This window comes from Lingula anatina, chromosome 1 (genome assembly GCF_051362555.1).
Source record: "Lingula anatina isolate TDL-2025a chromosome 1, LinAna3.0, whole genome shotgun sequence".
Classification (NCBI taxonomy): Eukaryota; Metazoa; Brachiopoda; class Lingulata; order Lingulida; family Lingulidae; genus Lingula; species Lingula anatina.
This window is the reverse complement of record NC_141767.1, coordinates 11,269,190-11,282,717: the sequence shown is the minus strand read 5'-3', so window position 1 is coordinate 11,282,717 and position 13,528 is coordinate 11,269,190. Positions and strand designations below refer to the sequence as shown.

Genomic DNA, 13,528 nt, shown 5'->3' with positions numbered 1-13,528 from the left:
GCTATCTATTGAGCTGATCAATTATTGAAAAAATGATATGAAGTATCATATATTTTTGTTTTCAAAGGACTCACCAAGGAGGGCTTTGATCAGTTTGGTTACAACATCAAGGGTTATGATGTGGAGTACTGCAACTACAGTTTTGCTGGTCCATTCAGTGTGCGCCAAAGTTTGCGTATCTGGGAGATACTCCATGGCCAGAGTAAAGACTTCTTGATGACGATTCCCAGGATATGCGTTGGGCTGCAGCCATTGCCTCAGCAATGGTATGAGCAGTACTGGTTTAAAGCACCCAAAGATATCACAAGTAAGTGAAGATGATAAGGCTTCTTTTATTGAAATCTCCAGAGAGTAGTTAATTTGGCTGACATGTTAATGGGTTAGTGTTAAAGTTAAAGAACTATGAAGTCTTCGTGTTTCATATAATTTTAATCTTATTCAGGATTTTGACATGCAAGCTCTTTTGGTCGTTGTCTCTTGAAAGTAATTATCCAATGTTTACAAAATACAAATCTATTAATAACTTCTGGTGCCTGATTTTTTAAATTAATTCTTCTAGGTTTAGTAACTGTAGAAGTATCTCAGAGCCCACAGTCATCAGAGTCTCAAAGGTTTTGTTTTGAGACTGGTTCATTCCTGACTGGGTGTCCCTGTGAGTCTGGTTATATAGCTTGTCCTGTCAACCCTTGCCTTCAAGCCAGGTGCCCAGGCTATCCTGACGCCATCTGTGAGGTGGACTTTTGTGACCCAAGTTGCAGAGCCAGATGGAGATATAATGGGAAGTATGTGAACTGTGATGAGACAGAAGAACAAGGTTTGTCAATTTTTGATTTATTTTTCTTTGTCTTTATTTGTTGATATATCTATTCATTTCTTCAATAATATAACACATTTAAATGCTTTTTGAAATTGTCCTCAAATTTTGACCTGGATGTCTTTTTATTATAATTTTTTTTCGTTCCAACGTTTTTCAGTACGAGATTACTGTAACCCAAGCCCCTGTCAGCAGGGAGGGACTTGTGTGAAGTCAAGATGGCCGACAGAGCCGCAGCTGGTGACATGTCTCTGTCCACCAGGATATATTGGACACTACTGCCAGTACAAAGCTACCCAACAATGCTATCTGCCTCTCAATGTAGGAGGTAAGAATGAACAAACTGGTGACAAAAATCTGTTACTAATTAGAAAAGTGATAAATGTTTAGAGAAGGCTTCATTTAAGCATTTAAAAAAGAATATCAAGTTAATTCAACGTAAGGTCAACTTTTTGATGTTGTTTTGATTTCTTTTTTATTTTTCTCATTATTTTAAAAAGCCGCAGGCCTGCTTATTAAACAATGATAATTTTCTTCATGTGATTACTAGTAGTTAAATAATCAGATTGTCTGTCTAGGAGACTGTGGTATAACAGAAGACCGCTGGTATTTCAACAGGGAAGCTGGGGAGTGTAAAAGATTTGTTTTTACTGGTTGTCATGGTAATCCCAACAATTTTGCCTCATTGGAAGACTGTCAGAACACTTGTGAACGGGGTGCATGTTGTTATCGCTCTCAAGTCCGCAGGGGTGGAGTGTATGGGTTCAGTCCGCAAGGTTATGACAGGTATAAAGTATTGTTTTTGAAAAATGAGTTTCAGATATCTGACTACTTTTGAACTCCAACTTTCTTTGAAACTTGAATACACTTCATCTATTATATATCATGTCTGTCTTGTTATAATAGTTACCTATGTTATCACTTGATTTAGTTGCAAGAAATATATATTAAATATCATGTGAATTGAAGATACACCAAATATTGTTGGTATGAAATTACTAACAATGCTTTTCTTTAATAAATGTGTTGCTTTAAAATTTCAAAGAAAAAAATATAATTCTGACCGACACACTGACTGATAGAAACAAAAATTCATCCATAATTTGACCTATGTATATCCCCCCAAATTTGCAGGTATGGTTTCACAGTGGATGGCATCAATGCCCAGGGTGAAAAAAGGACAGCAGAAAATGCCCTCAGTTTTGGTAGTAAAAGATTTGATGAAAATGGATTGGACTGGCAAGGTTAGAGGACCAGGCATATAGATATGAAAGCAGTAATAAAAGATAATGATCCATTTAGTGAATTTGAGGTACCATTTTGATTCTGATTTACAAAAGAAAGGTGTTTTGGGTCACTCAGCCCCATACAAATATGTTATATCAGATATCCTCAATAGTTGGCAATGCAAGTAAAGCCTTGTCAAAGAACCACAAAATATAACTGTTCAATTCTTCAGGTTATGACAGGGATGGTTTTAACAGACAAGGGGTTAGTCGCCATGGTTATGACAGACAAGGTTACCATGCCAGGACAGGGTTTAACATCACTGGGTACAGTCGCCTTGGAGAATATGATGGAGATATTGGCTATAATACTGAAGGTTATGATGAAAATGGATTTAGCAGGTAATTTAAAAAAACAGCTGTGGACAACAGTTTAATTTAAGTCTAAAGCTTAAAATTGTTTTATTTATGCATGTAATCTTGGCTTTTGTATTTTGCCAGGTATTATTAAAAGAAATCAAGATCTAAACATATGCAGAGTAGAAAGAAAGAATTTCAGAAAATTTTTTCTCAGAATTTATGTTGTAGGAAAGTATGTGATTTCAACTAGTCCTGCATTATTTCACTACTGTAACAGATCATTTACTGGATGCACAGAAATTAAACAGTTGAATTTTACACTTGATAGGGAACTTTCAGATTGAAATTATTCATCATCATCAGTAGCATATTATTATTATTATTATTATTATTATTATTATTATTATTATCATCATCATCATCATCATCATCATGAGTGCCAAGGAACTTTGTTTACATTTTCAGGGCTGGATTTAACTGTTATGGCTACAGTAAAGAAGGTTTGGATTACTATGGTCTAACAGCTGGCTATCAGTATTCCTGTCGATCTGCTACACAAGTAGAATGCATTACCCTGGAGAGAATACCTGGTACTCAGGTAGTGAAGTATTCACCAGGTAAGTCTATACCTTTATCAGAAAGTTAAAATATCTTAATGACACTGCAGATATTATAAAGGTAATATAATGAGTATTCAGTTGCAGTGCCATCAACAATAATTGTACCACCAGCGTTAGCGCTGGCGGTACACATGGTTTCGGTCTCGTCCGGATCGTTCCGCCGGCTCCGCCGGACGGCTACCGTTACCGCTTCTCCTCCTAGACAGTAAGGGCCCCCGTACCCATCTCTTGGATTTAGGTCACCTATAATCTCAGCTCGTTCCACGTAAAATTTGGGCTTTGCCGGTATTGGGGTCTGGGTGTGGCACTCATTGCAATGCACCCTTGTCCAAAAATGGCAAAATTAAATGCTAATTATCTACCCTACGGAAGGGGTTATGGGAAAAATTTCTACAGACGGCTTTCCAAAAGTCATATGTGTAGATTTCAAATATGCCCTTGGATTTGACCTTTGACCTTTACTTCAAGGTCAAACGGGCCAAAATTTTCAAAAAAATAATATTTTTTATGAAAAAAAATTTTTTTGCCCTGTTATTCAGACACCACACAGACTTAACCAATAATATTATTGGAAAGTGTTACCCTTCAGGTCATCTTTCATCTCCGTGAATTTGGGGTCAATCGGTGCATTTTCACTGGAGTAACGGCCATAAGATGCCGAAACTGAAAACTGTCTCTAATTCGGGAACCGTTAATGCAAGAGACCCATTCTTTTTTGCATTTTGTAGAGCATGTAAAGCCCAACACTGGAGGTGATCTCCGTTTTTTTGTATTCCAAACGGTTTTCGAGTTACGCTATCAAAAAGTACATATAGGTGGTGAAAGCAAAATGTGCAGTACGGTATAGTCAGGTGGCTCAGTCCAAATTTTTTCCAGAATTGTGCAATAGATGATAAAAGCATGAAACTTTCCCCGATGAATAACCATTGGGTGTTCATCTATTTTGGATCAGGGGGTTGACAAACACCCAATGGTCATTCATCGTGGAAAATTTCATGCTGTTATCATCTTTTGCACAATTCTGGATAAAATTTGGTCTGAGCCGCCTGACTACTTTTCACCATGAACTAAACTTTGCATATTTTGCTTCCCTTTCATATCCAAAACTGGCAGAGATTGGTCCATAGTTACTATTGGACTTGAATAGGAAGTCATATACTGGCAATCCAAATGTGACCTTGAAATTGACCTTTGACCTACTTTTCACCATGAACTAACCTTTGCAAATTTTGTTTCCCTTTTATCTCCAAAACTGGCAGAGATAGGTCCATAGTTACTATTGAATTTGAATAGGAAGTCATATACTGGCAATCTAAATGTGACCTTGAAATTGACCTTTGACCTACTTTTCACCATGAACTGAACTTTGCAAATTTTGCTTCCCTTTTATCTCCCAAACTGGCAGAGATAGGTCCATAGTTACTATTGAAGTTGAATAGGAAGTCATATACTGGCAATCTAAATGTGACCTTGAAATTGACCTTTGACCTACTTTTCACCATGAACTGAACTTTGCAAATTTTGCTTCCCTTTCATATCCAAAACTGGCAGAGATAGGTCCATAGTTACTATTGAAGTTGAATAGGAAGTCATATACTGGCAATCTAAATGTGACCTTGAAATTGACCTTTGACCTACTTTTCACCATGAACTGAACTTTGAAAATTTTGCTTCCCTTTCATATCCAAAACTGGCAGAGATAGGTCCATAGTTACTATTGAACTAGAATAGGAAGTCATACACTGGCAATCTAAATGTGACCTTGAAATTGACCGTTGACCTACTTTTCACCATGAACTGAACTTTGCAAATTTTGCTTCCCTTTTATCTCCCAAACTGGCAGAGATAGGTCCAAAGTTACTTTTGAAGTTGAATAGGAAGTCATATACTGGCAATCTTACTGTGAAATTGACCTTTCACCTACCTTTTGATGAACTTTTGATATATTTTTTTGCATATTTTGAAAATTCTTGTTGATTGCATTTTTACAGCTTGTCAAGCAAAAGACTGGTGGCTGTGTCCCTTATTTTGTGTATGTGGGGGTCTATACGAATGCGCTTGCTCCAGCTGGTGGTACAATATTCGGAGGCGGTATCGCCTCTCTGATCCTCTAGTTCCAATCCACTTTGAACACTTCTGTAGAAGCTTAATCTTTTCCAAGTTAGAAGTATGTATGCTGCTTAGTTGCTTAGGTTGAATATATGTAATGATTTCAGTGGGTTAATTTGGTACATTTAGTAATTGTTTTTGCTAGGGAAGAATTGTGATGAAGTGGACTGTAAAGACCATTGCGGGTGTTACTTCCAAGGGAAGTCATACAAGTTTGGTGCCAGCTTCCGTTATGGCTGCAAGATGTGCACATGTACACGTACCAGAGCTGTAGAGTGTGTGTGTCAAAAGGTAACACAAAGGTGAGTGCCTCTCAGAGAGAGAACAGTACACAAAAAAATAAGATGGCACAGGAAGTTAAGAAAAGAAGGCAGGTGTGGAATATCAAAGAAAAAGCAAACATAACTTAAAATACAGATTTAACTGGTATTTTCTGTATTTATCATTTAATTTCCATTGAAAATGATGGAAGTAACAAACTTGTTTCTTTGACATTTTTTTCACAGTCACAAACTGTGATTTTTATTATTGTTGCTTGAACTTTTAATTGCAGGAAGGAAGTTCGTGACATGACCAGAAAGGAGGTGCAAAGATACCAGAATGCCATAAAACGACTACACTCAAGTTCAGATGGCATGTCCCGCTGGCAGGAGTTGGCTCGCATCCATGCCACACACATGCCGCAAGCATATGGAAATCAGGCCTTTTTACCATGGCACAGGTAGAACTTACTTAATTTGTTTGTTAGATAATCTCGATTTTCAACACCCATATGTTAAAATAACATGATATATATGTTTTCATTTAGCATAGTCAATTGTGTTAACAGGAAATAAGTCATAAAATACAAGTGAATGGAGAAATGAAGACCTGAACATGATCTCAAAAGTAACAGCTGGTTCTGTTGTAGGAGTATGGTATATATGATTTATGTTTTCACTTCTTTTGAAATTTACCAGAGAAATAAAGTGAGACCTTTATTTTTAGATATTTCTTGTGGCTGCTAGAAAGTGAGCTGCAGACAATCAACTGCGACATCAGCATTCCCTACTTCGATTGGTCTACAGATGCTGGTGCCATGGAAACATCAGCAATATGGAGGGCTGACATGTTTGGAGGAAGTGGAAATTTGGGGACAGAATGTGTGCTGCATCATCCTTTTAAAGATTATTTCCCTCCATTTTGGAAGCCATGCTTAATGAGGAACTTCAACACCAGTATTAAACTCCCAGATGTAGTCAATATTCAGCTTCTTCTCAATGAACCATCATATGACAAATTCAGATTAGAGGCAGAATCCATATCTGGCTTATTTCATCAGTGGGTTGGAGGGCACATGCTATCCCCCTACAGCCCATATGATCCAGTATTTTATTCTCACTATGCCTTTATTGACAGATTATGGACATTATGGCAGGAGAGACATGGCCTCTTGCTCTATCCCCAGAGTCTGCGTTACATTCCAATGGAACCATTTGGTATTGGTGCTGACGCTGTCCTGTCAAATCCCAGTCAGTTGTGTGTGACATATGTACCAGTTACAGAGGGAGGGCTGTGCAATGTGACAGAAGCCAGGCAACAGTCACAGAGAAGAGATCCAGTGTATGATGTTGATGGATTTGATCGACAAGGTTACAATAGAGAAGGGTTTGATTCAATGGGATTTGATAAAAATGGATATAGTATAAATATCTTCAACCTTGATGGGTTTGATAGACAAGGGTATGACAGATCTGGGTATGATCGTTATGGATTTAACCGTCAAGGATTCACACCCTTTGGTTTTAACAGAAATGGGTCGTTCAGACCTGGAATTACTGAAGAAGGATTGGGTATATTTGATTCAGCAGGATACAATAAATATGGTTTCAACAAATATGGCTTGGATCGTGATGGATATGATGTTTTTGGATTCAGCACTGTTGGGTTTGATCGAAACAGCTGCAACTATTACTTTAAAGGCCCATTTTATGTTAGGTTCAGAAATTGGATAAGAAAGCAGCTGGTGAATTTGGATGATGCTGAGCTATCTGTGATACCTCGTATCTGCCCTCCTGTCAGTAATAATGCTATGTGGTGGTATGCCATGAATTGGTTGAACAGGAATGACCAGATAAATCGCATAAGGGAAATTGAACTCCAGAGAAGATCCCAGCATGGTGTGGAAAGTACATTCTCTCCAAGGCAGACCTCTGTAACTGAAGATAATTTATGGTTGCCTTTCACACCCGACGAGAGGTAAGTTATTACTGACCATAGTTCCCCTTTTCCTATGTAAATTACTATTAATTTGTTTAGATCTATATATTTTGAAGGCACTTTCGCTTTTAAAATGTTTCATGCATATGTGCACATCTTTTAGAAAACCACTTTTTATCCCAGATTTATAACACAAATAATTTTACTTTCTGTCAGATTTTGTTTTGAACTCCACTACTACACTGGCTGTACCCTGGGGAAGCAACCCATCAGTTGTCCCTCTGACTTGTGTACTACCTCAGAGTGTGTGGGTTTCCCCACAGCGGAATGCAGGGTACGGGGCTGTGGTACATGTACTGTAGAGTGGTATGATCCTATAACAGGGAATACAATACAGTGTATGGGTAAGTTGCAGTGGAGTCGCTGATGTTTATGAATTTTGTTTTTGGAGTCATATTTTTTGTAGCCAAAATTTCTGGGTTCTTGAAGGTCAGCTTCTTCATTTTCATATCTCTGGATATGCCAGCACTTGGCATCTTCTACAATGTCATGAAATCCAGGTGACTGGATGTGTTTTTGTAATTGGCGCTGTAACACTACGTAACTGTCAGAGTCAGACAGGTGTGCATGTCTGAAGCTCAGAAATTAAGTTTTCATCTATAGGGTATGATGCTTGAAATGGAACAGACTTGAATTTAACCATATAGATCAATCTCCAGATTGAGATGTAAACTGGTCTCTTAAAATAATTACATAATAATAATATTTTTATTTCCAGGTTGCATTGACAGTGATGGTGTACAGCATGAAGAAGGGTCGACATGGCAACCAAATTTGTGCAACAGATGTCGATGTCAGGTATTTCCTTTATTTTCAAATGAACATATTAAAAATGCTGTCATTTTTGTTTATAATCTCTTTGCTTAAATTTTTTATATCTAAATAACTGATTTTATCTTAGGGTGGTGCTGTAAGCTGCAGTCCAATCCAGTGTCCAGCTGTGACCTGTCAGTATCCAGTGAGACTGGACAACCAGTGTTGTGCCAGGTGTGAAGGTAGGTATACTGAAGTATTGCTTGATTTGGATGTTTAGTGGTGGGGATATAGCATAACCCAGTATGATACAAAATATCAGAGACAATAGAATAAGATGAAATAAGTGCATTATGTTGAAACGTAAGATGTAGGCAAAACTTCCTAATCTGGAAATGATAAGAATTTCATTACACTTAGAGATGTGAATCAACGGACTTCTAAATGTTTCAAACCCTTTATTTAACCTTGGAAATTTTTTCTAGGTTGCAATTACTTAGGCAATGTGTACAGCAATGGTGCTTCCTTCATGCCCTCAGCAAACCCCTGCCAGAGATGTCAATGCAGATATGGGGAGGTGAACTGTGTGTCGGTGAACTGTCCACCTCTAGGTCCATGCAGCAGCCCCATCACACTGCCAGGAAGTTGCTGTGCAGTGTGTCTGGACTGTGGTCCCAGACCTAATGCCAGTGTTTGGCAGGATCATCCCTGTAGGACTTGTAAATGTATTGTAAGTTGATGAATGTTTTATTCTGATAAACAAAAAAGCGCCATGAGTAAGGGCTCCTGTGGTGCTTTTTTAAGATGTTAACTTGGTTCAAGATTTTGAAAATATTTTTGCAGAGAATTGCATTGTGTTGTGTCATACATGTAGTTAACTAAGATTGTTTCACTATTTATACAAATCTCATAGTCATAGTAGTTACTGGTAATAATATGTTTGCAATATTTTCATTATATCAATTTATTTGTTAGAATGGTGATACAATATGTGAAGATGTCCAGTGCCCTCCTGTGACTTGTCAGTATCCCAATATCCCTAGAGGAAAATGCTGCCCTGAGTGTGCAGGTGTGTGGAAATGCAATTTGTTATGATTGATATCATCATTTTACTATGTTTAGCTATAGTTTCTAATTATTGAGTTGCTCTCATAATGTAGATGGAGACTGTTGAATTGTTGTTGTCACTGTAACAATATATATTTAGAATTGGGAACAAGACCATAGATTGAAATTTTCTGGGCAGTTTTGGATAGGGTGTGGTGATTAAGGGTAAGTTGCCAGGAAAATTAATTTTTGCTGTATAAATGTCAAATTCAAATTGTATGATATGCCTTTAATCATGTCATTAGTGATTCCAAAATAATATACACAATTCCTCACAGACTGTCTGTACCAGGGGCGTACATTCCCAAACCACCAGACATTCCAGCCAGACCTCTGCACCACGTGTTCCTGTGAGCAGGGTAGTGTAGAGTGCCGCACGGAGACCTGCCCTCAGTTACAGTGCACTAACCCCACACAGATGCCAGGCCAGTGCTGTCCTGTTTGCAGGGAAGGTAAAAAACAGGAAACAACTTTGTCCCTTCTTTCTCAAATTGTTCTGTTCATTTTATGATGAATAAAGAAATCTATTCCCTCCATTTTGAATTATTCCTGCAATAACAACATCTTGCAATGCTGTACAGAGAATATCCCAGATGATAACTTGTAACAATTTTAACTATTAACAAACAGAAGTTTTGTGCTGCTGTGTAAATGATAAAAAAGTTTGTTAATAATTGTTTTTATGCGTTGATATCATTTAAGTGAGATATTTTGTTGATAATCCAGTTTTAACTGGCTAATTGTGTGTAAAATACCTATTGAGTGGATATTGTGTGTATTTGGTGTTTTTAATGAATAATTTTAACAAACTTTTAAAGAAATAGAGGTTATTTTATGGAAAGTGCACCATGTAATGAATGAGCTTAATTCCAATATGCTTCTTAATATGGCAACAAATAAGAAACATTAAGAACCATATGTACTCTTGAACAGTTTTTCTTTTAACCATCAGAATTATTTCAAGTTGCAAAAAAATATTTAACCTCCAAGACATTGTATATGCTTCAGTTATGCACTGATTCTTCAAAAGCATTTGAAGTTTTACCCTGCTTTCAGGCTGTGAATATGACATGCACATTTATAAAAATGGGGACTTTTTTGTCCCTTCATTCAACCCATGTCTGAATTGCTCCTGCAATAACAACATCGTGCAGTGTCGTACAATGAAGTGCCCAGCAGTTGACTTGCCTTGTGCTAACCCAGTCAGGAGGAAGGGAGAGTGTTGCCCTTCACTCTGTCCTAGTATGTAACAACAATTTTCTTTTCATTGAAGTGTTTAACTTAAAACATAATTAAATGCCTATTGATAACCTTTTTTAATGCTTTAAATTGTTGATTTGTTTAAAGTGTACTCATAAGTATTTTAACATGTAGTTGATGAAGAATGTGGTTTGACTATACACAACCGTGAAGTGATTAATTTGAATTAGTGTTCATACTATGTTATATTCATGTATATATAAAATTTTCTGAATAAGTGATTAGATTTATTCAGCTGTTGCTTGCTTATATCCATATTCTCTAAACAGTAGTTTTGAAATGATAAAGATATGTATAGCCTTTACTTCTAAGTGCTTTTTATAGGCTTATCATTATCTTCCTGTCACATTTTATTATCTTCAATCATTTACCTCTTGCTATTTACTGTATAACGATAAAAGAAATATATTCTTTATAATGCTTTTTCATTGGCATATTATTATTATTATTATTATTATTATTATTATTATTATTATTATTATTATTATTATTATCATCCATTCCTTTTTTCGTACTGTTAACTTCATAATGAATTAAAGAGATTCTATCATGTTGTTGTTTTTTTCAGTAACATGTTACTGTTCAGTTCTTCTGTCGATGGTACTCACTGCAGTATCATATAATAAAAAAAACTTTCTACACAATGCAAAATAGACCAGTAGAAATCTTTCACAAATGCATCACTTATCACTATCCTGATTCACTTCTCTAGCATGTGAGTATGAAGGGCAGACATATGAGCATGGTCAGCAGTGGGGGTCAGTGCTTGACCCCTGTGACACTTGTACATGTGACTATGGCACAGTTGATTGCACTAGGTCTATCACCTGTATTGTCCAGTGTCCTCATGGCTTCAGAGAACCTGACGAGTGCTGTCCACAGTGTACTGGTATGGATTAGGACACTTAGTTTTTCACTACATTTGTCTCATCTGAGCTGGCAATAAGTAAAGAAAAAATAATGTATAAGCAATTATGGGAAGCAGCTTGTAGCTTTTCATGTGCAGTCGTAGTAGTCTGTGTTCCTTTAGGCTGGAATACATTTCTGCAATAATCAAGATGTGCTTGTATGACATGGCCAGTGAAGATATGGCAGCACTGCTTTTTGAATAAACTGAAAGACACTACTGTACAGTTGCCTAAAATACAAAGATTTGCATGCAGCATTATGTGTATATCAAATATGCCTCTATATGCCAAAGTTATGGCTTACTGTAATAATTCATGACCAATTTCTTGAAACCATGCAATTAAGCTGTTGCTATCTTAATGCCAGAATGACATGGTGCTAATAACGTTTCAGATTGTGTTTTTGAAAATCGTAAGATTCTCAATGGCCAGAAGTTTCCTAAACCAGGAGAAAATTGTGTTGAGTGTGAGTGTCGAGATGGGTATGTGAAGTGTCTTCCTGTGTCTGAGAGCTGTCCACCTCTACAGTGCAGGGACACTGTACTGCTTCCTGGGGAATGTTGCCCAAGATGTAAAGGTATTGGCATTGTAGATATTTTTAATTAACCATTTATACACAACCATGATTTTAGTTTAGCAAGGTAAATGTAATAATGAATGATAATGTTTATTTGTATAACTGTATATCTGACATGTATAAGTTTAATGTAAGCAATATTCTATATAAATTTTAGCAATCTAAGAATTTTAGATTTATTAAGAACATAATTTTGGTTGTACATCTTGGTGGTATAGCCTACTAAAAACAATACTCCAAGTGGATCACAAAGCATGCAGGATTGCCAACATAAAAGGTCAAATTTGAGCAGGCTGTTGTTCAGCATGCTGATTGTGGGTTTTTTAAGAGGGGTGGGACATAGTGGAAAAATATTCTTGTACATGAATGGGGGTAAGTACCAAGTTGAGGTGATCAATTGTTTAGTTCATTGTTGAGAAAAAAAGGAAAGTTGTATAGCTGAGAACATTTGACATTACTACATACAGAGTAGTAGCAATGATGGCATTATGTTTTCAGACTGTGTGGATCCCCGAGGTGTTCACCACACAGATAACAGTGAGTGGACTGACTACCAGAACCCATGCAGCATGTGTTCCTGTCGTAACGGTCTCATCACGTGCATGCAGCAGATGTGTCAGACGCCATCTTGCAGATATCCTGCCAAATTACCAGGAGAATGCTGTCCAACTTGTAATGGTATGGAAGTTCAATAACTGTGTGTTGTTTGTTTTTTTAACAGAAATTACATTTTATTTCTGTGAATGTCCCCTTGCAAAGTGTTAGAAAATGCATTCATTGGCAATGCTTGTTGTTTGTTACCATCAGCTGGAAAATGTAACAAATTTTTATTTAAGTCTGTTAATGGTATTATGTAGATCAATGTAAAAGGGCAAGATGATTGTCAATAATATATCTAACCACATTTTCACATTTTAGGCTGTGAGTACCAGGGTTCTGTATACAGCAATGGGGACATTGTTCCAAGTGGTGAAAGATGTCAGAGCTGTAGATGTAGAAATGGTAACTTAAATTTTTCATCCAAGCCTCTAGGCATTAAAGAGGGGTTTAAAGTCATTTTGATGCACTTTAATTTGATTTTTCAAACACTTTAACAGTCTGTAAATCTTTTAGGTTACTGGCTTTCTAGGCCACCAGTGCCTTTGAATCTATTAGCTGTCCTTAGGACTCCTAGCTTCGATTTAGCTGGCATTTTACATAGGGCCATTGTCAACATAACAGAGGGTAGTACTATATAAAAAATGTTTTTGTTAAATGTTATGTGATGTATATATAGTAACTTTTGTAAAATTAAGACTTTATTTAGTGCTGTTCTATGTTGTATTTCCCTAGGTAATGTTGACTGTGAACCCGTCCAGTGTCCAGTGGTCACCTGTGATAATCCTGTGACCACCAGTGGACAGTGCTGCCCAGTGTGTGAGGAGTGCAGGTACCAAGGCAAAGTGTACAGGAATGGACAGAGCTTTATCTCTGCTATCAACCCATGTCTCAGGTGTCTCTGTAATGTGAGTATGCAGTGAAGATAATGAACTAGA

General features: G+C 37.0%; 1 protein-coding gene across 3 annotated transcripts in view; it reads left to right on the top strand.

Annotated features, from left to right (window-relative positions):
* Positions 1–13,528, top strand: part of LOC106175221 (uncharacterized) — a 44,098-nt gene that overhangs the window by 14,577 nt on the left and 15,993 nt on the right. For 2 of the 3 annotated variants that reach the window (XM_087001322.1, XM_087001321.1), the window contains exons 12-33: positions 68–307; positions 560–814; positions 975–1,142; positions 1,393–1,600; positions 1,949–2,058; positions 2,274–2,442; positions 2,866–3,017; positions 5,275–5,431; positions 5,683–5,850; positions 6,117–7,367; positions 7,545–7,732; positions 8,107–8,186; positions 8,290–8,383; positions 8,627–8,871; positions 9,117–9,210; positions 9,527–9,700; positions 10,305–10,490; positions 11,221–11,397; positions 11,811–11,993; positions 12,492–12,671; positions 12,912–12,995; positions 13,326–13,498. In XM_087001322.1, coding sequence (XP_086857448.1) covers positions 68–307; positions 560–814; positions 975–1,142; positions 1,393–1,600; positions 1,949–2,058; positions 2,274–2,442; positions 2,866–3,017; positions 5,275–5,431; positions 5,683–5,850; positions 6,117–7,367; positions 7,545–7,732; positions 8,107–8,186; positions 8,290–8,383; positions 8,627–8,871; positions 9,117–9,210; positions 9,527–9,700; positions 10,305–10,490; positions 11,221–11,397; positions 11,811–11,993; positions 12,492–12,671; positions 12,912–12,995; positions 13,326–13,498 — 4,736 coding nt within the window. The remainder of the gene's footprint in view (positions 1–67; positions 308–559; positions 815–974; positions 1,143–1,392; positions 1,601–1,948; positions 2,059–2,273; positions 2,443–2,865; positions 3,018–5,274; positions 5,432–5,682; positions 5,851–6,116; positions 7,368–7,544; positions 7,733–8,106; positions 8,187–8,289; positions 8,384–8,626; positions 8,872–9,116; positions 9,211–9,526; positions 9,701–10,304; positions 10,491–11,220; positions 11,398–11,810; positions 11,994–12,491; positions 12,672–12,911; positions 12,996–13,325; positions 13,499–13,528) is intronic. The other variant, XM_087001323.1, reaches the window with a different exon arrangement.